Source organism: Phyllopteryx taeniolatus, chromosome 4 (genome assembly GCF_024500385.1).
Source record: "Phyllopteryx taeniolatus isolate TA_2022b chromosome 4, UOR_Ptae_1.2, whole genome shotgun sequence".
Classification (NCBI taxonomy): Eukaryota; Metazoa; Chordata; class Actinopteri; order Syngnathiformes; family Syngnathidae; genus Phyllopteryx; species Phyllopteryx taeniolatus.
Genome location: NC_084505.1, coordinates 21,088,309 through 21,113,516, shown reverse-complemented (window position 1 = coordinate 21,113,516; position 25,208 = coordinate 21,088,309). Strand labels below are relative to the sequence as shown.

Genomic DNA, 25,208 nt, shown 5'->3' with positions numbered 1-25,208 from the left:
CTTGGAGTACTTCTTCACCTTCTACTCTCTTCTCCTCTTCTTCTTCAACCCATTCTGAGTCTCCTTTTTCCTACCACTCCTCCTTTGTTCAATGTACTCTAATATACTCTAAGCACTGGGTGGTTTTCCAAACAGTTTTCACATTAACTTATCTGTTCTCTGAGAAGTAGAATGAATTGACATGACATGGAATGCTCTTCATTTTCATCAGTGAGATGGAAAAAATCGACAAAATTGTCTGCGTGTGTACCATATTGTTGCTTAGATTTGCTTAGAACATAAATTCTTCCCACTTCCCAGCATCTCGGCCAGCATTGAATAATTGAAATCGTCCTCATGCATTCATCATCCGCTGCCCTCTCCTGTGACGTTATGGATGGAGATCATTTGTTACGCTGTCCTGCCATCACGACCGCCGACCGACCATTCATCCTCATTGACCTCGATGGGCCACCGTAGTCCCACTTGAATATCAAGACAACGATAATCACGATGAAATCGTTTTTAACCAACAGGAGGGATGATGAAACATCTTGATGACAATCTTCTCTCTCAGGAGTTTCAATCCTGTACTGTATGTAGAAATATGCTGCATGTCGACCATACAGTAAAACACAAAGTCAAGTCAAAGTCCTTTTGATTGTCATTATTATTAATATTATTAAGGCTAGCCAGCATTAGCAAGGACCAAGCGTATTTCAAGGTCGTTACGCTTCAACGCAACTTTAAAAGTCATCCGATCGCTCTCGGCGAGTCTTTGGATTCTGCGACCTTTGTGCCACTAAAGTATAAACAAAGGACAAACTACACACACTTGGCAAGTGTGCATAAATGTGCTCAAGATGGCGACTAATCTGCTCTTTTTTGAACACGCCAGCGGCAAAGCTTATCTTTACATACGTTAGCTGTAGAATGTATGGCAAAGAAATGAACAAATAACCATAATTTGAGCATAACAGATTGGTTTAGGGCGTATTTTTCACTCCAATTTTGGTCAAACATTTGGGACTGGTCATTTTGGAAATGTGCCATCCCAAATATTGAAACCAAACATTGTCTTTAAGTTTATGCAGTACTTAAATAGAACAATTAAAACATTATTCAATTAGAATACAAATAAATTGGCGTTGGGGGTTTAAAAAATGTATATCATTTGTGTTGTCAAATGTGTAGTAGTAATTTTTATTTAAAAAATATGCAGTCTACAATTGGAAAAATGATTATAAACCTTTTGGTGCATTGAAAAAATATATCCAAAATAAATTCAATGTTAAAATAAATTGCCACAGGGAAAAACAAGACATTTCGCATTTGAATGTTAAAGTATATCGTTTTAAAAGAAAATAACTAAATGTGCCTTAGGACATAGTAATTATTTCAAAATTTCAGCATGAATCGGTGAAAGGATTATGAAGTGTTCGGAGCATTTTGAGAATAAAAGTAAATAGAAACGTGCTTAAGAAAATGCCTTGGGGATAATCACCATGAAAAATATTTGAATTTGACTTTTAAAATATGCAGTATTAAAGTAATATAGAATCACTAAATATATAATGGCTACAAATATATTTTTAAAATTTTAGTTGAATTGGAAAATCGGTCATGAACCTTCCATGCTTCGAATTGGATTACAATATACAATACAATTTTGACACAAATCACAAGTATCTTCACTAATTGACATATCTAAACAGACAGAAATGTATATCTAGCACTTCTTTGTACTGAGCAAATATATATATTTAAAAAAAAAAAAAAAACAACAACAACAACAACCAAAGACTCAAATCTCACATTTCAATCTTTCGCAAATGTTTTTTTTCTCAAATGAGAAGCGTCGGCTGGGCTTTGTACGCGCTTTTCCAACTGGATCCAGATGCCGTGCTCGGGCCGCAGGATGAGCTCAGCCGTCGGACGCAGCTCCTCGCGCGATTGCTCAGCTTTCACGTTGAATTGCCGCAAAATGGATGACAACACCACTTTTTCCTCCATGATGGCGAAGCGCTGACCTGCCAGATTGGAAAACAATGGCAGACTAAAGCATTAGCATGAGGGGAAGTATTAGCATTAGCATGAGGAAAAACATTAGCATTAAGAAGAGCATTGATATTTGCATCCGGATGAGTATTAATGTTAGCATTAGCGCGAGACTATGCATTAACATTAGCATCGACATTAGCATGAGAAGAAGCATTAGCATTATCACGAGGAGAAGCATTCGTATGGACAACAATTAGCATTAACATTAGCATCAGCTAGCATTAACAGTAGCATGAGTATGAAGAAATGAGCGTTACCATAAGGAGCAACATTAGCAGGAGCAGATGCATTATCATGAACATGAGCATCAAAATTACCGTAGCATTAAAATTAGCATCAGCATTAGGAAAATCCTTAGCATAAGGAGAAGCATTAGCATTAAAATTAGCATCAACATTAGCATTAATATTATCATTTCATTCTTTTGTTCTTTTCAAACATAAGTGGCAATAAAATTGGCATTACCATGAGGAGACATATTAGCATTAGCAAAATGAGAAACATTAGCATGCAGAGAAGAATTAGCATTAGCATGAGGAGAATCATTACCATCGACATTAGCATTAACATGAGGAGAAGTATTAGTATCATCTTTAGTATTAGAATCTGCATTAACCTAAGCACGAGGAGACCGATCGAGTTCCGTTCGTACCGATGCAATTGCGGAGGCCGGCAGAGAAGGGGATGTACGCATAGGGAGGCCTCCTCGCTGAATTTTCGGGCAGGAAGCGTTCGGGCCGGAACTCCTCAGGCTCGGGGAAGTAGCGAGGATCTCGGTGGAGAGCGTAGGTGAGGATGACGGCGTTGGCGTCTTTGGGAACTTTAAAACCGTCTGGCGAAATACACAAAAATGATTTCTTTTCTTTTAACTTACGCTACGCCCTTTAAAAACATCCAGAGTTGGCAACGTCAATGGTTGGAGAATGAGCGAGGCTGTGAGCTCTAGCTAGCTAGAAATCATATTTCTACTTTTTGTCCCGTTTTGGCCATTACACTTCGACGTGTATTGTAGCAATTAGCATGGACGCTAACACCAAAGACTTTTTATAAGACGACACATCCACACACACATCCCCGTCTGTGTGGCTTTGCATGTTCTCCCCGTGCCTGCGTGGCTTTTCTCCGGGCACTCCGGTTTCCTCCCACATGCATGCTAGGTTAATTGGCCGTAGGTGTGAATGGTTGTTTGTTTGTATGTGCCCTGCGATTGGCTGGCAACCAGTTCGGGGCGTACCCCGCCTCCTGCCCGATGATAGCTGGGATGGGCTCCAGTACGCCCACAACCCTAGTGAGGAGGAGCGGCTCAGAAAATGGATGGATGGATGTTAAACCTATGAGATGTCGGAAACACTTACGTGATCATCTTATTGCAAAAATATTACAGCAAACAGACACCAGAGCTAAGGGTAGCCTTAGTCGAAGTAGTACGAATGAGGCTATTTTACAAAAAATGGAAAAGAGCTAGCAATCACATGACTACTTTTCGTGCCTCAATGGCCACCATACTTGGGCACATATCATAGCAGTTAGCATGGATGCTAACATCAAAGCCGGTTTATCAAACACACATACACACACACAGATGTATTCCTTGATGAAAAGGATATTCACATTGATTCTGATTCAATATGTTGGAACCGAAGCGTCAGATGCGCTAGAATGAGCTAGGCTAATGAACAAAAAGAAGAGAGCAGCTTAAAACACATTTCTACTTTTTGCCCCTCGATGACCACTGTAAATGGGCGCATCTTGCCGACTTCGGGAAGGAGCACGCTATTAACTATTCAATGGATTAGCACTAATTTTAGCTCTAAAAATATTCCATGTGTCCCGGTTTAGCTATTAGCATGGTTACGAACATCAGAGCAGATTATTTCTTTGTGAAAAAGATGTTCATGTTCATTCTACAAGGCGTCAAACACATTTTGCAACCACTTTCACGCCAACATGTAGCGAGCAACATGAGCTCAGAGCTCATGAGTGAGGCTTTTAAAAAAAAAAAAAAAAGATATTCCTAGAATTTCACTTCAAGTTCAACATTTCCTGACACTTTTTGAGCCTCAGTGTTATACATACTGATATTTGTATCTTCACAGAGGTTGCGTGCGAAGAAGGGGACGGAGGGATACAGGCGTAAGGCTTCTTTAATGACGCACTCCAAGTACTTGAGCTGCTTCAGGTCCTCCATGCTGGCCAGACGTTCCGACGCACCTTTTAGACACAGGAAAAAACTTTGAAAGCCACGCACCGCCTTCAACAACCACCTTGCCACTCCCCCAAAAATCCGAACAAACCCTGCATAGCCTGTAGCTACGTTGATTTGTACATCAGAGAACAGCCTTTCACACACTTTTTAAACTGTGCACCCCCTTTCAGAACCCCAACAAAGTTGGAGCAACCCTATCTCCGGCCCCACAAACAACCTTACCTCCAAAACCACCCTCAAATACATTTTCATTGACGAACATTCATTTCTTCCCCAAACTTTTTGAGCCACGCACCCCCTTCAGCACCCCAACAAGGTTCAGCACTACAAACCTTACTACACTCTCAGAAACGTTATTACCCATGCACCACCCTCAACACTCCAACAGAGTTGGTGCACCTCTATAGCCAACATGCCAAACCACCTCACCGCCTTAAAATATCCAAAGAAACCCTTTTGAGCATATACAGGAGCTACATTGATTTTTACATCATAGAACAGCCTTATATACACTTTTTAAACCGGACACCCCTTGTCAAAACCCCAACACAAATTGCTCCGCTGTGGGGAAACAATGTCACACAAATCCAATACCCAACCCACTAAAAAGCGAAAACAGAAGAAAACCTTTCCAAACATTTTAGGCGCCTCACGCCTATCGCTTTATAGCCACTGTATGTTGGTTTTATGTCACATAACAACATTGCCCGCAGTTTTTAGGGCACACATCCTTAGCATATACCGATGTTGACATCTAAGTGAGAGAACATGAAGCTGTTTACACCATGCACCCCCAACATAGATGGCGCACCCCGATCCCTCGACACCTCTCCATTCATATGGAACCTCGCAAAACACTTTAAAGCAGCTGAGAGCCTAACTGAATCATGCTGTTTGTTGTGGCTTTTTGGCTCTTCACAGCCGTCATTTGCCTGAAGCTCAACTCCAAACAAACACATTAGAGGCAATGAGTCAGTGTGTGTTACCAAACACTTCCTGAAGCTCGTGTTGAACTTTGCGGTGCGCGTCAGGGTGAGAGCCCAGCAGGTGAAGGGCCCAGTTCATGGAGGCTGCCGTCGTGTCGTGGCCCTGCAACAACAACACATTCATCTACAAACATCATTTCGATGCAATAGAAACACATATATCCAAACTATGGAGATGTTTAGTGTACAATTGTTTTTACTATCACTGATTTCCATGCATTTTAGTTGCACTTCTCATTTGTGAATTCATTGTATTTATTTATTTTTAATCTAAAAAAACACCCATACTTTGATGTACTGTATATACTGTATGGGAGAAATGTTAAAAAAAAAAAGTCTTGACTCAAGTACATTTCATTAATAAATTAATGAACAGAAAAAAAATAAAAAAATAAACGGGAAGTAGTGACCCTGAACATGAAGGTGTCCACTTCCTCCTGGATGTCCTGGTGGCTCATGGTCTTTCCATCCTCGTCTTTGGTCTTAAGCAGCATGTCGAGGAACGCTCGCCTCTTCCTGGTCTCAGACTCGTCCTCCAGAAGCAGACTCTCTTCTCGCTCCCGAATCACCTGACAGGAAATTATGGGAAGGGAAATAAGCACAGTTTATTTGTGGTTGTGGCTCCCTGAACTGAGATCTCAAATGTTCCCCCATGGGAAACAATGGCAGTAGAAATTAACATCTGAGAACTGGAGCAGGCTAACTCAATGTTGTCATTTTTAAATGAAGTGCAGAAATGAATAGATAAAAGCTATATTTCAGATGAATACTGTTCTTAATCAATTTGGACATGGAGAGGACAAATCCATTTCCAAGATGGCAACGCCGATGAAACCAGGCTTTACCTCCTGAAAATGTGAGGTTCTGACATTGATGGATGATTCAGAAAGTATGTATTGCTTAACTCTGGTGCCGGTGCATCTGCATGTTAGTATAAGTGAATGTTATTTATCCTCTTTCATGAAATATTGACAGATTTGAAAGACGTTTGGGTTTAGACCACTATTGCACTAAACCTTTTGCTTAATCCCAGTTTGTTTCTTTTTTTTTTTTTTTTCATTTCGATAAGAAACAAGTATCCAGAAGAATATAAATCATATAAATCACCAAGATATGCTGTTTTCCTTAGCAAATTCAGGCAGAGGGTTCGCCTGCCCGACATTGCCAATAAAAGACTGGAAGTCAGGCAGGGAAATGCCCCCCAAAACCAACTTTTAGGGATTATAAAACAAATACATTCATTTAACAGTGTCATCGCTATTCTGTATTAAATGCAAAACGACAAAGTGACAAAAAACTTAAGTACCCCACAACAGAATAAAGGCAATGAGGGTGTTGTTGTTTTTTCCCCCCTGGTGACATCACAGTGTTGTTGCTAGGCAGACTTCACAGGCAGAATCGATTTGTGAAAGCAGTTCATCCCTTCCTGTTTTTTCTTTTGGTTTTTTGTTCCTGTTTTTTGTTTGTTTTGTTTTGCAACTCGGGGCAGAGGACTCCCCTTTCCCATGAAGAACAGTTTATTTCAAAATAAAGTAGCTTAAGCCAGTTAGTAAGCTAGCTAATAACATTTCTGGCTAGCTATCTACAACCCCAATTCCAATGAAGTTGGGACATTGTGTTAAACATAAATACAAACTGAATGCAATGATTGCAAATCATGTCTTTGTAGTGTATTCAATTCAATATAGGTTGAACAAGCTATTTAATGTTCAAACTGATAAACTTGATTGTTTTTCGCAAATAATCATCGACTTAGAATTTTACGGCTGCAACACGTTCCAAAAAAGCTGGGACAGGGTCATGCTTACCGATGTACATCATGTTACATCACCTTTTCTTTTAACGACATTCAATAAACGTTTGGGAACTGAGGACACCAATTGTTGAAGCTTTGTAGGTGGAATTCTTTCCCATTCTTGCTTGACGTACAGCTTCAGCTGTTCAACAGTCCGGGGTCTCCGTTGTCTTATTTTACGCTTCATAATGCGCCACACATTTTCAATGGGAGACAGGTCTGGACTGCGGGCAGGCCAGTCTAGTACCCGCACTCTTTTACTACGAAGCCACGCTGTTGTAACACATGCAGAATGTGGTTTGGCATTGTCTTGCTGAAATGAGCAGGGGCGTCCATGAAAAAGACGCGGCTTGGATGGCAGCATATGTTTCTCCAAAACCTGTATGTACCTTTCAGCATTAATGGTGCCCATGCCATTGGCACGAACACAACCCCATACACCACCACAGATGCTGGCTTTTGAACTTTGCGTCCATAACAGGCCGGATGGTTCTTTTATTTTTTGGGCCGGAGGACACGACATCCACAATTTTCCAAAACAATTTGAAATGTGGACTTGACGGATCACAGAACACTTTTCCACTTTTCATCAGTCCATCTTAGATGAGCTCGGGCCCAGCGAAGCCGGCGGCGTTTCTGGGTGTTGTTGATAAATGGCTTTTGCTTTTCATAGTAGAGTTTTAAGTTGCGCTTACCGACGTCGCGGCGAACTGTATTTACTGACATTGGTTTTCTGAAGTGTTCCTGAGCCCACGCGGTGATATCCTTTACACACCGATGTCGATTTTTGATGCAGTGCCGCCTCCTGAGGGATCCAAGGTCACGGGCATTCAATGTCAGTTTTCGGCCTCGCCGCTTCCATGCAGTGATTTCTCCAGATTCTCTGAACCTTTTGATGATATTATGGACCATAGATGATGAAATCCCTAAATTACTTGCAATTGTACATTGGGGAACGTTGTCCTTAAACTGTTGGACTATTTTCTCACGCAAGTTCACAAAGCGGTGAACCTCGCCCCATCGTAGCTTGTGAATGACTGAGCAATTGAGGGGAGCTCCTTTTCTACCCAATCATGGCACCCACCTGTTCCCGATTAGCCCGTTCACCTGCGGGTTGAACATGATTTGCAAATCATTGTATTCTGTTTTTATTCATGTTTAACACAACGTCCCAACTTCATTGGAATTGGGCTTGTAGCTTGCCATCCTCTCCTTACTCACTGAAAGAATTGTTATTTTATCATCATAGGTTCTTGGCTGCGTGCAATGCAATCATTACTTTGTAAATTAAAAATAAATCATAAAAAATAAATATAAGAATCAAAATGGGCTCTTACCTCAGACGTGAAGGAATGTAGCAATTTGAGTGTGCTGTCGTGCACGTTACCCTCGCCAAAGTATTTGTACGTAAATTCGGGCCAAAACCACGGCGCCCTCTGTCTGCGACTGATGATGTCACTCATTCTAAAACAAACACGACTGCATTGCAATATTTCCTCGAATTATGCAATGCGTACAAAAATAAAATGCGTACTTAAACTTACTTGTAGACACTCTGGACGTACTCTGACTCGGAATTGCTTTGTGCGTATATTTTCCTTCCCATGGCGGTTTCTGCAAATAGATGCCAAATTGTGAAATTAATAACTTAGTGTCTTTCCCTTTCCTTTCTATGAAATGTGGGGTCAGAAGTGTCCCCTGCCCTACATAACTTAAAATTCGCTAAATAAAAATCAAAATAAGGGCTAATCCGAGAACTGTATTTATTTTATTGGGTTTTTGGGCACACTTGAGTCAACCCCGTCATTTCTGCCCAGCAACAAGACAAGTCATCAATGTGATGTATTTTTGTCATTTTTATTGTTATCGACTTGTGACTTATTTAATACGGCTCGGTGAACGACTGATTAGGACATCTGCCTCACAGTTCTGAGGAACCGGGTTCAAATCCGGCCTCGCCTGCGTGGCGTTTGCATGTTCTCCCCGTGCCTGCGTGGCTTTTCTCCGGGTAAAAACACGCACAGTAGGTTAATTGGAGACTCTAAATTGCCCGTAGGTGTGAATGTGAATGGTTGTTTGTTTGTTCATATGTGCCCTGCGGTTGGCTGGAGGCCAGTTCAGGGTGTACCCCGCCTCTCGCCCGAAGATAGCTGCGATAGGCTACAGCACGCTCGTGACCCTAGTGAGGTTAAGCGGTCCAGCAAATGAATGAATGAATGAACAATGGGCTAATGTGATGATTGTAAATTAACACATTTTGTTTTAAAATGAATTTGGGAAACCTTTTGATGAGACTTTTTTATCAGAATATCGTCCTGTTGTCGGGCTCCTGTTGTTGTTTTATAGTTAATACAGAATAACATCTGAAATGTATTCTGTAATCCCTACAGAGGATTTTTTTGGGGGGTTATTTCCTTGTCATGTGCTTTTCTGACTACATGTTCCTGCAGTCTGACTCTTTCTTTTGTTGGCAATGTGGGGCGGAGGGATTCCCGACCCGACCCGACCCAATTTAGAAGGAAATAGCGTAGCCAGGGACGAATCGCAAACGGCATTTATTTTCTTGGGCTTTGGGGCACAATTGATTCTGCCCCATGAATGATTTCTTGCAATTAGGGGACAATGTCACATGCTATTTATTTCTGTTCATGGTTGTGAAGTTAAAATACTTTTTTGACTCGCCTTCTCCTTCTGTTGTCAGGTTTGGTTATTTAGTCAATTTGTGGTTTTGTATTTCACACAGTCGCTATTCAGTTGTTAAGCTCATGTGTATTAGTTAGATGTTATAGTAGTCTTATCAGTACATGTAGGCTACTGTTGTTTTGTTTCAGTTTTCTTCAGTGTGTGTCTGATTTTCTACTCCTGCCATCTCTCCTCGTCCTTTTTTCTTTTTTTTGGATGGGGTTTGGGGCAGTGGAGCGCTCTGACACTGACCACAGATGATGTCCAGGGCGCACAGCGTGACATAGTTGAAGCAGTTGAAGGGGCCTCTGCCTGCCTGGGAGGCCAGCTTGTTCACCAGGACCTCAGCTTGCTCATTCATCACTTCCAGGAAGTCCTGCAGAATGGTGAAGTGGAATGTTGGGGTCAGCATCTTGCGCCGCTCCCGCCACTTCGGGCCCGTGCTGTCAAAAGTTCAATTTACTATTGTTAGTAAATTCAGCCCCGTGAGATAGTTCATGAAGTCAGCTTTTTTTTGGTTAGAAGTAGCCGTTTCGGACGAATTCCAGAACTTTGACAAACTCCTACGAGGGAATATGCCCAAATGAACTCCAATCGGAAGCAGGTATCCTCCCCGCATTGGCGATACTGAATTGTGAAGCGTTGTTGCCTATGCCATTTAATGTAGGTGTAAAATGCCGTCAGTTTGATGCTTCCATACCTGGTGAGCAGACCAGTTCCAAGCCAGGGATGGAGGAAGCTGTAGATGCTGGATTTGTCCATGTGAACAGGGTTGCTCACGATTAGCTGGGGGAGGTGGGTAAAAGGCATGCGAAAATGTTAGTACAGTAACGTGGCATAAAACATAGATCCTCCGCAAATCTTTTTGACATTGTGTTAAGTTACAGCCTCATTCAATAATACAATATTTTCATTTTTAAAAATTAGTCATGACAATATGACAACATTTTGGGGGGAGAGCTTCGCAACTGTAATAGAAATAAATGAGAAATTGCATGTATTTAAATATTCACAGCCATTGAACGATAAATTGAGCGCAGGTTTAACCTGTTTCCACTGCTTATCCTACAGATGTTTTTTTTACTACTCAATTGTAGTCCACCTGTGGTAAATTCAGTGGAGTGGACATGATTTGGAAAGAAAGGTCCCTCATTTGACAAACCACAAGCATGAAGCCAAAGGAATTGTCTGCAGGGATGTTTCACATCGGCCCACATCAATGACCAAACAACGGCACTGCAGCCGTGTGGGGTATTGCTTGCAGAGGGTCCCTTACAGGCAGTTGGGGGTGAATAGAGGCCCCCGAGAGAGACGGCTGATTCCCCCCCCCCCCAAAAAAGAAACCATTAGAAATGACAAAAATAAATCAACAGTTTTCGTCACACTTTGCATCAATTGAATGGCCATCGTGCTACTGCGCCGTCTTGGCCACCTGTGGGCAGTATAAGACAGACAGACAGACAGACATACAGTATCCGACTGGACCATCCGCCAACATCCCCCGGACTCACTTGAGCAAGACGCCGATACCCCGAAATGCGCTTCAGCTGCCCCCTGCTCCAGTGTGTTCCACTAACATGTGTATGTGTTCACTGTGATGGGTTCAATGCAGAGAACACATTTCGTGTGCATGCATGCATGTTCATGACAATAAAAGGTGATTCAAAGATTCAGAGGATAAAGAATATATGACTGTGTGTACTCTTATATTAAATGTCTAAATATATCAGCAGCTCAAAGGGTCAACTGTGTATGTGGTTCCCATTATGTGGATTTAAGGCTAACCCTTGCTTTCTCTTTGTTTTCTTTTTGTTTGATGGTATATGTGCAACTGGGATTGACATGAAACAGCTTGATGCTTCTTTTTTGAAGCATTGTTGACCATTTGCCAAAATGCTGCTCGTTGTGAAGTGAGTTCAGTTCACAGGTCAAAGCTGAATATTGGCCCAATAAAAGCTCGTGTCTCAAGAAACTCGGAAATTGGGTCACTCGTATCTCAAAGCACCTTTTTGAGGTTCCCTTTTACACCTGCGCTCCTTGCGTGCTGGCCTGCACTTGAGTCAAGCTACTTTTTTCCCTACACACCACCACTACGAATCCCTTCAGTGTGACAATTAAAACATATGCTTTCCATTACATGCCTGGTGCCCATAGGGGGTCTGGAAATACCCTTGGCTGTAACGAAACAAAATGTGAAATATACACACACACACACACACTGCACCTCAACAGTCTCGGCATGATAGAGAATCACAAACGGCATCATCCCGAGCCAAAGTTTGATTAGCGGCGCATTGCAGAACTCTTCTGCATAAGCCTGAATTTGCCGGAAGAAGTCTGCAACACAAGATAAACATTGTTTGTGTACACATGGGTTTCTCACACTAGGGTCCACGAGCCACAGCTTAGGGGGTCTGCAAAATAATTTGCAATCAATTCGTACGAACTGTACGGGGAACCAAATACTTCTCCTGACCTTAGTTTTAGGTCAATTAAAAGGCTAAACAAAAAAATTGGAATTTGTTATTGTAAAAATATGACTGTTCTTGTCAAGATTTCAACTTTTTGGGGGGGGAAAATGTTGTTGTCAGAGCATTCCGACTTGATCTTGAAAAATAGGACTTTATTCTCGCAAATGACGACGTTTTACCCCATCCAAATATGTTTTTGCTTTTACAAAGATTACAATTTTTTTCCTCTAAAAATATCCATTTCTTATCGCAACATTATGCAACTTTTGTTTCATTGAAAATAAGCAAATATCCAACCAAAAAAGGCAGTTGCTGGATGGCAATCACTCACCCACCGCATCCGTCTTTAACGCCAGCGCGTTGCCGACGAACGGGTACGTGCGGCTCAAAGCCGGGATGGGCTTCATGACCACCCACATTTTCAGGTAGCAGCTCAGTTGTTTGTAGGTGAGCGCCACCAGCGCCAGAAGCAGGCCGACACCCAGCAGCGGTGCGGGGATGATTACCATGTTGCTCGGCTGCAGTGGTTGGAGGCAGGCGGGGGTTTATGTAACAAGCGGCAGGCACGGCGGTCACGCGTATCATGGGAGGGGCTGGCCCAGCCGCCCTTTGCGCTGTTTTTCTTGAAATATAAATAGGTCAACGTGCCTCGGGCCCCTGAGCTGAAGGGGGCCCTGAGAGGTGGCTGATATTGGCTCATATCAATGACAAAGCACTGCGGGTCACTGAAGGCCCCTCGCTGGCTGTCGCTGGCTAGTCGGGAAGCCCGAGACAGGGAATCAAGGAATCTTCGAGGGAGAGCTTAATTTCCGGGTTTCCGACTTTTCGTGTGTGTTTACTGTGTTGCTGTATGATTATTATGATTATTATGATTTCCTCTCTAGAGACTTGTTAATGCAGACGCTAATTTGCTATCCATAAATGCTTACTCTCCTCTGTAACAAAGTTCCAGCCACCTCTGTGAAAAGTGTAACATTATTCTGGGGTTTCGGAACTGCAGTACATTCCACAATAGTTTAGTGTTTCGCACGGCTTCTTGTGTTCATTACTACTTGGTCTATTTCAGTGATAAAAAGTCTTGATGAGTGACTTGGAGGAGGGGCTCTGCATTGTGGACGGACTGGGTCGAACAGCGCCAGCTGTCCGGCTGCAGCCCGGAGCCAGCTGCTGCGGCGCGAGATAGCGCAGCGCTGAGCATTCCCACGGTGGTTCCGAAGCAGCCAGGAAAGCTGGGAGAATGGATGACTGTATTTGAATCAGCTGGTTTAAAAAATAATAATAATAATCAGCTTCGTGGTCAGACGTGCTCGAAGCCATTTTCACTTCGGTACCGTAGATGTGATTATGTCATCGACGAGCGTTATCGCGATTGGTCGGCAGTGGAAATCTATACCGTCTACCGGATATCCCGTATGTAGTGCCTACCCAAAGACGGATGTTATCGTACCACATTTGAGTAGCTTTATCGACGATTGATTGGTGACCAGTCCGGGGTCTAGCTGGGATAGGCTCCAGCTCTCCCGTGACCCTACACGAGGATGGATGCACAATACAACGGTGTACCCCGCTTCTCTCTCTAAAGGTCATTTGGGATAGGGCCACCCTATCACCCCCACCCTAATGTGGACAAGCAAGAATGAATGCACAAGCTGTAAATGTGAATAGCCACTAGATGTCACCATGAGTTTGAAATGTGGAGGCTACAATTTGTCAGCAAAATGGTAGTGATATTCTTAGCAGTGGATAAGAAAAATATCGTGTCATTTTTGTATTAGATCACTGCATCAAATAATACTAAAATTGAAACACATCCATTATTTACTGATGTCACAAAAAGCATTTCATCAATTAATATAGCTATTGAAGCATTTTCCCCTCAAATTACACGCTCTTTACTGGACAAAACATTAGGAACATGTCAACCAAAAATTCAACTTGTATTCTCGTGCAAGTGTACCAAATGAAATGTGCCTGCCGTACCATTTTTTGACAAAAGGTTTGCCTGTACCCAAAAAATGTGCGCGACCACTTGTTCAAAGCAGTGGTGGGAATCGATTGGTCATTCCCAGAGCGATGAGGAGCTTCTGGCGGAAGGCGACCACTCGCTCCTTGTAGACGGGCCAGTGAAGGACGCAGCGTTTCCTCAGCATCCCGCGGCGCAGGAAGAGCGAGTGCGATAGCTTGTAGTCGTGTACGTCCTGTAGGAACACCAGGATCACAGAGTCCCTGCTGGCCTCCATCACCTGATGCAATGCATGATGGGCCTTGAAGCTGCATGGAGCCAAACAAAAGTTCAATGAGAAAATAGATCTGTGCAACTTTGCGGGAATCTTATTTTAGCCTTTGCAACTTTTGTGGGATTTCTGGTAGTTGCAGCTTAAGATTCGGGAGATTTACGCTATTTTGGTTATTTTAATCTGTGCAATTTCTGGGGGATTTTCGGAAGTCTTATTTCACCTGTGCAACTTTTTGAGAATTTACAGTAGTTTTATGTTGAACCTGTAGGATTTACAGTCGTCTTCTTTTGCAACTTTTGGGGGAATTACTTGCTCAACTGTTGTAGTATTTACGGTTGGGGGGATTTACGATAGACCTGCACAATTGAAGGGGGACTTTGGGCATCCTTAACCTTAACCCGTGCAAGATTTAAAGGATTTACAGTTGTTATACAGTGTTCCCTCGCCCATTCGCTTCAGTGCTTTGCGGGTTTTTCCCAAAATATTCATCCAAAAAAAAAAAAAAAAAAACAATTCATCCAAAATGAAAAAGAAAAAAAACAGCCATATTGCGGAAAGACGCGTTGTTTCATGTTGTTTCCCGGCGCGACATCGACCAATGAGCATCATCGCAGCCTCACCCAGCATCTTCCCTTGTTGCGTCTCGCCTTTCTCGTCCACGCTGTTGACTGTCTCGCATCCTGTATCTCAGTGTTGTGTTCGTGATAACTTGTTTGGATTAGTTAAGCCCTTACAATGGCGCCTAAGCGCTGTGCCCCCGCGAAAGCCTCCTCCGAGGCGCCCAAGCGAAGAAGAAGTGAAACTTTTAGATTCGATCAACGAGGGCAGAAGCGATGCATCTGTGGCACGCCATTATGGCGTGCATGAATCGAGCAAAAAGAAAAAACAAAGCCAACAACTACCCAGGACCATGCTTTTCTCCAAGGTAAAACCCCGGCGACACCATCAGCGCCTCCAGCGGAAGAGTCTCCGAGCGAACCGAAAGCCACCGACGCGAGCCTCTCGGCCTCGCTCCGAAGGCAATGTTGATCAATGTTCAGGACTGTGTAAGCTTTGATCATTCAAGATTTCAGTCAACACGTGGACTGTTGTAATCTTTGTCTCAAATATGTCAAGTAGAAAACACTGTTGACACATTTGAAACACTCTGGTACACACATACGCATGCACGGAAATTCCGAAAAAGAAAAACGAGGGATCACTGTATTTGAATCTGTGCAATTTTGGGGGGTTGAACAGTAGTTTAATGTTAACCAGCGGAACGTTCAAGGATTTTATGTCGCATAATTTTCAGTTGGGGAACTTTGTGATATTTCTATTTTATCCTGCAAAAATTTGAGAAAATATTGATTGTGCTCTTACTTTTGGGCATTTATGACGGTCTTATTTTTGACTTGTAAAAATTGAGCAGGATTGACAGTCGTCCTTTTATTGGAAGTGAACGGTATCAGTAACTTCTGATAACTGGTACAACTTTTCCAAAAGTGGATATGGAAAAACAAAAAGGATTTACCGGCTGCACCATGGATCGCTGAGGAGGCTTTCGGTGACAACAAAAAGAATTTTCCTGGAGTTCCTCAGGTTTGCCACGGTGGACTCCAGCTGGGACATTCCCGGCATCGAATCCCGGTCTTCCAGGCAAAACCTGCATGCATCGCCCTCAAGGGGCAACAGGGCTCTCTCCACCCAGCTGCTGTCCACTTCGGCGTGGATGATGTAAGCGTCGTATTCATACCGCCGGCCCTCCTCCACTCTGGTATCGCTGAAGCCCAAAGCCCGGTTGACCAGGACGTTCCAGTAGAACTGGATCCTCCAGCCATGGAAGCGCAGCAGAAGTGCTGTCACGGTCAGCAACCCCACTAGGGTACTGCTGAGGATGTAGAGTGTCTCGAATGGCGCCATGTCCTTGCAGGAGAGGGGGTCGAAATCTGCAACGGAGCGGTTGAAATAAACCAGCGGCGTGTTGCACATGTACTGTCCACTCCAGCCGGGAATGTTGCTGGTGTTCAACCATGTCACGAACCACAAGATGCTCTCGCACGTGCAGTCGAAGGGATTCCTATCCATGAGGAGATGGCTCAGGTTGGCCAGGGGAGTCCGGAACACCTCGGGTCTCACAGCCGTGATTAGGTTCCTCTGGAGGTGTAAGACCTTCAGGGAGGTCAGGCTGTCGAACACAGAGTCCTTCAGGTTATTGAGCAGATTGTTGCTAAGGCTGAGCTCACGCAGGTTACTCAGCCCGGTCAGCGCCTCCGCAGGGATCTCATCCAACCCGTTGCTGTCCATCTGCAGGCTCGTCATTTTCTCCAAACCCTTCAGGTAGAACACCGGCCCTCCCAGATTGGCCGCCTTCCACAACCGCGCCAGGTTATTGTGTTGCAGCTTGAGAACCTTCAGGCTCACGAGTCTGTTCAGCAGGCTGGCTCTCAAATTGGCGATGTTATTGTTGCTCAGGTCCAAGTAGACGAGGTTGGACAAGGGCTCGAATGGAGAAGGATCCAAGTTCAAGGACGTGGCCGTGAGGCTTTTGCACAGTGTCAGGACCCTGAGAAGGGGAACGCCGACGAACGACATGGAGCTGAGGTTGATCCTCTGGTGACCGAAGGAGAGGTGAAGCTCCTGGAGTCGATCCAAGCCTTGGAACTCTGTCCCGCTCAGAGTCTGCTTGATGAAATTGAAATCCAGAAGAAGATGGGTGAGGTTACCCAAACGGGCGAAAGCACCACGTTGAATCTGCATCACGGCTGTCGCCGTCAGGTTGAGCTTCAGTAGCAGTGACCCGCCCAGCGAGATCAGCGTCTCGTTGGAGATGTTTTTCAGCGACTCGTAGCTGCTCCAGCTAAGGTCGAGTTCTTTTAGACTTTTCAAGCCTGCGAAGGTGTGCTCGGTTATCAACCGCGCCGAAGTCCACCGCAGACACAAAGTCTCCACGGCGCCCAATGGCTGGAAGGAGAAGTCATCGATGATTGGCCTGGCGGAGGTATGACTTTTCACCAGAGCTTTCCTCAAGTCCAGCTGGTTCAAACTGTCAAGACCTCGAAAGGTCTGCTTGGTTAAGTGCTTGATGTTGTTGTCTGACAAAACAAGCGCATCCAGTTTGCTGAGCCACCGGAACGAGCCCTCTTCGATTTTACCCAAGCCGTTGCCGGAGAGGTCCAGGAAGGTTAGGTTGGTTTCCTGCAAATCTTTGAAGGTGGCGTTGGTGAGCGTGACCAGCTTCATTCTTTGTAGGGACAATGTCTGGATAGACGTTCCTGACAGCGCAGAGCATAGTTTGGAGATAGCCGTCGTTCCCATGTTGCTCCCGTCCATGATTAAGGTACGCAAGTGGGAAATTGGCTGGAAGGAACCAGGCTCCACCTGCAGAGAAATATATAAACAGCAGCTACCTGAACCACTGAACTTGTATTGTACGATGCGCACATTCGATTCAGTGCTACAAACCCAGTCTGTCTTGAGGCTAAGGGCAAACGACAAAGTGGTAAGGCCCTTCCTGATTTCCTTCTTTTTTTACACGTTTGTCACACTTAAATGTTTTCCATCATCAAACAAATTGAAATATTAGTCAAAGACAACACAAGTAAACAGCAAACACATCCATTTTCGACACCACTTACCCTGGTTAGCTTATGCCAGCGGACTTTGGGCGAAAGGCGGACTACACCCTGAACGGGTCACCAGTCAGTCGCAGGGAACATAAAGACACAGACAACCATTCGCACTCAAATCCACACCGTCACTGAGTGGGAACTGAACCCATGCTGCCCGTACCAAAGTCAGGCGAGTGGACCACTACACCATCAGTGACCAGTTTTTTAAATGAAGGTTATTATTATTATGGGACAGTATTTTTTTTTTTGCCTCCTAAACTTAACAACTGCTTGGGCCAGCCTTAGCAGCAAGGTCATGCCAGAGCACCTCAATAGGATTCAGGTCAGGACTTTGACAAGGCCACTCCAAAGTCTTCATTTTGTTATTCAGTGGTGGACGTGCTGGTGTGTTTTGGATCATTGTCCTGCTGCAGAACCCAAGTTCATTTCTGCTTTTTTGGGGTTCCATTTATCACAGCCCAGGTCCCGAAGCAACAAAACAGCCCCAGACCATATTTTACTGTTGGTAGGATCTTCTTTTTCTGAAATACTTTTACGCCAGATGTAATGGGACACACGTTCTAAAAGGTTCAACTTTTGTCTTGTCAGACAAAGATTTGGGGGATCATCAAGATGTCTTCTGGCAAAATGGAGATAAGCCTTCGTGTTATTTTTGCTCGCCAGCGCTTTTCGTCTTGGAACCGTGTCGTGCAAGCCATTTTTGAACACTGATCTTAACTGAGGCAAGTGAAGCCTGCAGTTCCCGGTCGTGGGGTCTTTTTTGACCTCTCGGATGAGCGGTCGCCACGCTCTTGGGCTAACGTTGGTCAGCCGGCCGCTCCTGGAAACATTCACCACTGTTCTGTTTGCCGTTTGCGGATAATGGCTCTCAATGCAGTTCGCTGGAGTCCCAAAGACAATTTAGAAATGGCCTTGTTTTAGAACCCTTTTTCACACGGATATTTCTCAATGACTTTCTTTCTCATTTGTTCCTGAATTTCTTTCGATCTCAGCATGATGTCTAGCTTTCGAGGATCTTTTGTCAGCCAGGTCCTATTTCATTGATTTCCTGTTTTGAACAGGTAGGGCAGAATCAAGAGAAATTGAACTCGGGTATGATGAAGCCGGTTGTGTTTGAATAGTTTGAACATCACTTTGTTGCAGCTTATCATTTTCAACGCTATGACGCCCCCGCTCTAAAATGCGGATGGCAGGCTTGAACAAGATTTGATTTCATAGTCAAATACTGTATTGACAATTGCATTTTTATAGTAATATCTCACAGTGAAGTAGTAAATCAAGGTGGCAAACCCTTTTTCACACCACTGTACACCCATGACTGGTCACTGGTTAATCACAGGGCAATGAATGGGAATCAATCCCATGCCAGCGGCCTGAATCGCCACGTATCCTTTTATGGTTACAACTCCCAGATTAAGTCGCGACTTAGTGGCAAAGGCAGACTGCATCCCGGACTGGTCGCCACTAAATCACTGACCCATTGCGACTGGGACCTTACATGAGAATAAATCCCATGTACACTAGGCCTGGTTGGCGGTCAACTCCAGGGCAATTGTGACGAGGACATCGCATTGGAATGGACCTCACATCAGCTGTATAGTAAAGTCAGTCAGGACAATTACACGTCCAGCACTTTTTTACAGCTCATCCTTTTCAAGGCTATGACACACACACACACACACTGTAAAAGGTGGACGGCAGGCTTTAACAATAATGTATTATTTCACAGTAAAATACTGTATTGAGAAATCGCTCTTCTATTGTAATATCTCACAGTAAAATAGCGTATCAAGGATTTTATTGTGAAATCACAATTGTTCTGTGTTATTTCCCAATACAATATTGTATTAGACAATTTTTTGTTATAACAATAAATGAATGTAAAATTGGAATAAGTTTGAACCGCGATGCATTGTGGGATTGGGCATCCTAACCCTTTTTATCTTTAGCGCAGTAAATCAATTGAGGCTTTGATTACCTGATATTGTAGCAACGGTGAATTGTGAAGCAGCTTGGTTGGGAGCATGCATTGCGCAATGCAATGTTGAACTGTTCCCATAATAAGGCCATTATTCCTCATTGTTCATTTCGCATGAACAAAAAGGATTAACAAGCCACCGACGGTGTAGGGGCACACTCGAGTTCAGTTCCCGCTCAGTGATGATGCGAATGGATATCCGTGTCTATATGTGCCCTGCGACTGACTGGCGACCGGTTCAGGGTGTAGTCCGCCTTTCGCCCTAAATCGGCTGGGATAGGCTCCAGCGCCCAGCGACCCTGACAAGGATAGGCGGTGTGGAAAAGGTTACCGGGATTCATGCGTGGCGTTTGCATGTTCTCCCCGTGCCTTTCCTCCCCCATCCCAAAAACATGCGTTGTTGCTTGACTGAAGACTCTAAATTGCCCGTAGGTGTGAATGTCTTTGTTTCTATGTGCCCTGCGATTGGCTGGAGACCAGTTCAGGGTGTACCCCGCCTCTCGCCCGAAGATAGCTGGGATAGGCTCCGGCACGCCCGCGACCCGCGTGAGGATAAAGCGGAACGGAAAATGGATGGAAAAAGGATTAGCATCACATGAATCGTGTGTGTTTATGTCGAGTTTGTTGAATGTGTCTTATTTAACTGTGCGGTTCCAATAATGTTGCACTCCATTTTCATGAAACCTTGATTGTGGGTTGCGCGCGATAGAGTGACATCATGGTTAGTTCTACCGTCCGCTAAGTTAAGCTAAGCGTTACCTGGTGAATTATCAGCTGTGCAGGATGCTTGTACGTCCTTCTGAATGCTCAATTTGGCTTAGTTTTGCAAGCCCCGTATGACTCATCAGCGCCACAATGAATAAAGTTTGTAGCAGGGGAGGGGCACAGTAACTCATTTGTTGCGCTGTACTGTACATTTACAGTCCAACTCTGTACAGTTATCACAGTTACGTAACGCTATTGCGCAGTCATTTCATGGCGTGGCGGATGTGAAATTACAATGTGTCGTTGTAGTTTTGGCATAATTTACAGTGAAATATTTATAGTAAAATTGCTGTGAAAATAATGCAACTCGTAGCCAGTTATTTACTGTCCATTTACAACCCAACATTTTCAGTGCAGTCTGATTGCCAGTTCATCACAGGGTTAATGCAGCGGGGACATTGAATGAGAATAGATGCCACGCCAGCTGCACGGAACCGGCAAACTTATCCTGTTCAGTTTTCTGAACGTCTTATTATGTTCAAGTTTACAGCACTAAAGGGCGGGACTACTTCCTGGACCGGTTTGCAGGCTATCGCCAAGCCACTTTGAGCCCTCGATGTTGCACTAAAGTCAGCTATGTAACCACTACAGTATAACGGACTCCATATGACACACTCGATTGAAAATTCACGACGTCCCAGCTGCTGCTGCTGCTGCTGCACTGCAGTCCCGTTGATGGCGGCAATACACATCACAAAGCGGTTGTCAAGCGCCACGCCACAACAGGCTGCCCCATTTCTCGACGGACCGTCCCACTCGGCCCCCATGCACAGGAGCATTGTAACGGCATGAATAGTGAAAAAACATCCCTTACCGTCTTGATGGTGGAAGATTCCAGGTTGAGGACCTGCAGAGACGGCGAGTGGCTAAAGAGAGCAAAGTCGTCCTTGGCCAAAGTGGAGAATGTGTTGAATCCCAGCCTGAGCTCAACCAGCTCGGGCATCTGAGGCCTGGAACCCAGCTTGGCTGACTGGAGGTTGTTTTTGGACACATCCAACAATGTCAGACTCTACGAGGCAGAGGATGGGAGTCGCATGACTCGACTTTAGCCAGACTCATTTTAGGACTTGCTTGGTCAAACTTATGATAGACTTGACTTTGAGCGGTATATTCGTGCGATTCGACATTACATCAGCGGTGCTCCGACCTCACCCCGTCAGCGATTAGCTTCGTATCGGGAAAGCCCGTCATATAAGCACAGCTTCTGCCCTCGCTGAGCGTGCCTGAAACTGTTTAATGGCACCCCAGGGGTAGTCTGCTGTAAAACCAAACGCGCGACACAACGAATGAATCACATTGTATATTTATATACAAGACGCATGATCTTTTTAGATGCTAACAGTCAGTGAAAACCCCAATTGATATTTCCCCCAAAAGCCAAATATCCCAAGCTTTTTGTGACTAATGTATGTTTTGAACGACGACTCATGACTTGCTTAACCCAATTGGGCAAGTAATGACTTGACTTAGTGGGAACTGGACTTGGCTTTCTTGCTATTTTTCCACAGTCACTTGGGACTTGCTTGAAATGTGAGGGTTAATACTTGATATTTACTTATGACATTCCACATACTGTATGTGACTTATTACGAGCTCGAGGTAAGACACGGTGGTCCGAAAGCAACCGGATTGCGGATCTGAGTACCTGCAGCCCGGCCAAGGCTTCCCCTTTCAGCTTCAGTCTGTTGCTGGACAAGCAAAACCCGGTCAGGCCGCCGCAGGCCCTCACATCCTCCTCCTGGAGGACGTGCACCTCGTTGTGGTCCACGTTGAGAGTCCGCAGCAGGGGCAGCGCCCGGCACAGCCCGCCATCCAGGCTCTTGAGGCTGTTGAAGCCGACGTCCAGGTGCAGGAGATGCGCGTACGGGGCCAGGGAGGCGGGCGGAATCCGGCTCAGTCGGTTGTGGGACAGATCCAAGCCGGTGATATTGCCGGGGAGGTCGGGCGGCACGGCGGCCAGGCTCAGGCGGCTGCAGTCGGCTTGGGTGCCTCGGATGCGACAAGAGGTCGTCTTCTGGGAGGCCTCGACGAGGAAAACCGGCACGAAGTGGTACAGAAGGAATGCCTGTAGGGATGACGAGGGAAAGATTTCCGATGAACTGAAAAAAACGTTCAAAAATCAGTGATCGGTGTCCCCTACAACTGTCTTACAGCTGCAGGCCCCGAAAAGTTGGAAAAACATTGAGGTCAGCCAAAATGTTCAGGGAAAAATGTCAGCAAAATGGGTTTTTTTCCCCCCTGAAAGCAGTGGTTCTAAAACTTACACCAAGTACCACCCCAAAAAAATGATTTAGCTCTCCAAGTACCCCCATCATGACCAACATTCAAATACAGTAGTGTATAAGGGCTACGTGCTTATTAAAACAAGACAGAGGTTTGATTCCTAAAAAGTACATTTAATATTATTGTAAGCCACTGTCACATTATGCACAGCTTGGACATTAAGACAAAAGGTGCACTTAAATAATCATGTCATTCAAATGTATTGTACGTAAAAGTTCCAGATTGGATAGAAATACTGTAAATATACTTAGGCGGTGATTCTTTTGCGCACCACTAGAGGTAGCCTGAGTACCATTAGTGTTGCCACATTTTGAGAAACACTGCCCTAAAAGATGAAGTCCTCAAGTGATGAAAGCATGTCGCCAGTGGTGTCCAAAAGGGTAACGCCGCCGACAGCCGTGGAACAGGAACAGGAACAGGAACAGGAACTGGAACTGGAACTGGAACTGGAACTGCAACTTACCGCTAGGGAGGTGTCGTCCAGTCTCTGTTCTGGCTCCGATGCTACCCCCAAATGTGGAAATTCCGTCCCCTATTCCATGTCAGTGCCATTAATACAGTTAATATCAACCACAGGGGAAAAAAGAGGCAAAAATCCCAGCGACTGTAGCCAAATTTTTCATTATATATATATATATATATAAATCAAAGGGGGATATATTCTGAATATTCTGTTATGGCTTTCATAATGCATCTGAAGGTGAAATAGTGTGTGGGGGGGAAGGGGCAATGTAAAAGGGGACAGCAGTCAGTGTGGAATGGTTTCAATAAGGTTAGTCTTGTCAAGACAAAGTATTGTACGGCAACACCCCATATACTCTGTTTGCAGTTCTTGTTATTAATATAATAATAACAAGATAATAGTTGTTTTTCAAATAAAACAAATCAATAAATAAAAAACAGCTGTCCAACAGTTATTGTGGAATTGTTTCAATAAGTCTATCATTGACAACATAAAGCAGGTATCTCCCCAAAAATGTCATTTCCCCCCATTTTGTTTTTGTTTTTCAGCTGAAGATTACAAAACACAACACAGCCTGCTTGTTAACAAACAGACAAAAGTCACTTGAAAACATTTCATGAAGCCTATCATCAACAAAAAGCATAGATCTTCACATTTGGAGTGTTTTTACAAAAAGAAAACGTGAGGTGTTTTTATTTTACACAGTGTGTCGCCGAACAAAAGGAGCACAAGACATCCTTTCAATAAGCTTTTCATTTTCAACAAAAAGCATCTAACGCCACATTTTTCTCCATTTTGAAAAACGTTGTCGTCGTTCAAAGAAGAATTGAAAACAACTTCAATAATGTTGCTACGAATTTCTTTTTGGGTGCTATTTTGGAAGGAAAAAAGTTAGTTTGCCAGTGATGCTGTACAAAGTCACACATACAGTACAATGTGTATTTTTGTGACGCGTCACTTCATTATTTCACGCAATCCAAAATGAGCTCCAACTTTTATGTTGAACATAAATGTGCTATTGTCATTTCCTCCAAGTTCTTACCAGCTTTTTCCAGTCTCTGCAGCTCATGGTTTCCAAATGGCTCCGATGCAAGTCGTATTTCCTCAACAGTGCATCGATTTCAATGATCCACCTTTGTAAGGGCAAACAAATACGGACATGAGATTTGGAATTCCGCTTTCACTTCTTCTTTGGGAGGTTACACACACAGAAACCACTTAGCGGTTTTCTTTTCAGCAAGAGGAAACTTGTCTGCTGGGCGTCCATTTTGACTCCTTCAGAAAAAAACAGAATCCAGTTCAAACAAAAGTAAAACTACTGCACCTTCTTGAGTGGGCGGTGCATTGGCACACTTTGCCCTTGACACACACCCACACACAGTTGTGCGTGGGTGGGAGGGAGAACAACCAATCCAAACTGTTTTGACACACTCTCACTGCATGAATGAATAGGGGACGACCCATTCGGGAGGCGTGGCTGGTGCGTAACAATTTTCTATTAGGAGTTGTTTTCTTCAGCATGAATGTAAGTTGAGTTATTCATACTGTGGCCCTGATGTAAACTTGTTTTACGTTCATCTGTTATGGCTAAATCATAACAATTTGGTGTGTGTGTGTGTGTGACATATATGAAGTATAAGGGAATTGTATTATTTCAGTGTTTCCCCCCTTTTAGCGTCTTGTGTCGCTGC

At 44.1% G+C, this 25,208-nt stretch overlaps 3 protein-coding genes across 3 annotated transcripts in view; all 3 read right to left on the bottom strand.

Annotated features, from left to right (window-relative positions):
* The window catches only part of frg1 (FSHD region gene 1), a 436,830-nt gene that overhangs the window by 367,776 nt on the left and 43,846 nt on the right, over window positions 1-25,208 (bottom strand). The window lies entirely within an intron of this gene.
* On the bottom strand, window positions 1,169-14,044 carry LOC133476736 (cytochrome P450 4V2). Its single transcript, XM_061770534.1, is given in 12 exon segments — window positions 1,169-1,853; window positions 1,855-2,009; window positions 2,693-2,872; window positions 4,117-4,251; window positions 5,233-5,335; window positions 5,643-5,801; window positions 8,365-8,491; window positions 8,572-8,641; window positions 9,962-10,152; window positions 10,410-10,495; window positions 11,934-12,046; window positions 12,512-14,044. Coding segments are annotated over 12 exon segments (1,527 nt in total). The 5' UTR covers window positions 12,690-14,044; the 3' UTR covers window positions 1,169-1,823.
* Window positions 13,981-24,936, bottom strand: tlr3 (toll-like receptor 3). Its single transcript, XM_061770533.1, has 5 exons — window positions 24,560-24,936; window positions 22,417-22,836; window positions 21,586-21,780; window positions 15,931-17,777; window positions 13,981-14,451 (listed from the first exon to the last, which is right to left on the bottom strand). The coding sequence occupies exons 1-5, from the start codon at window positions 24,584-24,586 to the stop codon at window positions 14,214-14,216; spliced, it is 2,727 nt and encodes a 908-aa protein (XP_061626517.1). The 5' UTR covers window positions 24,587-24,936; the 3' UTR covers window positions 13,981-14,213.

Excerpts from the sequence above, each read along its gene's own strand:
- tlr3 (XM_061770533.1), bottom strand. The coding sequence starts at position 24,586 with ATGAGCTGCAGAGACTGGAAAAAGCTG. Across the intron at positions 22,837-24,559 it reads GCAGAGACTGGAAAAAGCTG|GCATTCCTTCTGTACCACTT; the intron begins GTAAGAACTTGG and ends TCATCCCTACAG. Across the intron at positions 21,781-22,416 it reads AAGCCTTGGCCGGGCTGCAG|AGTCTGACATTGTTGGATGT; the intron begins GTACTCAGATCC and ends TCTGCCTCGTAG.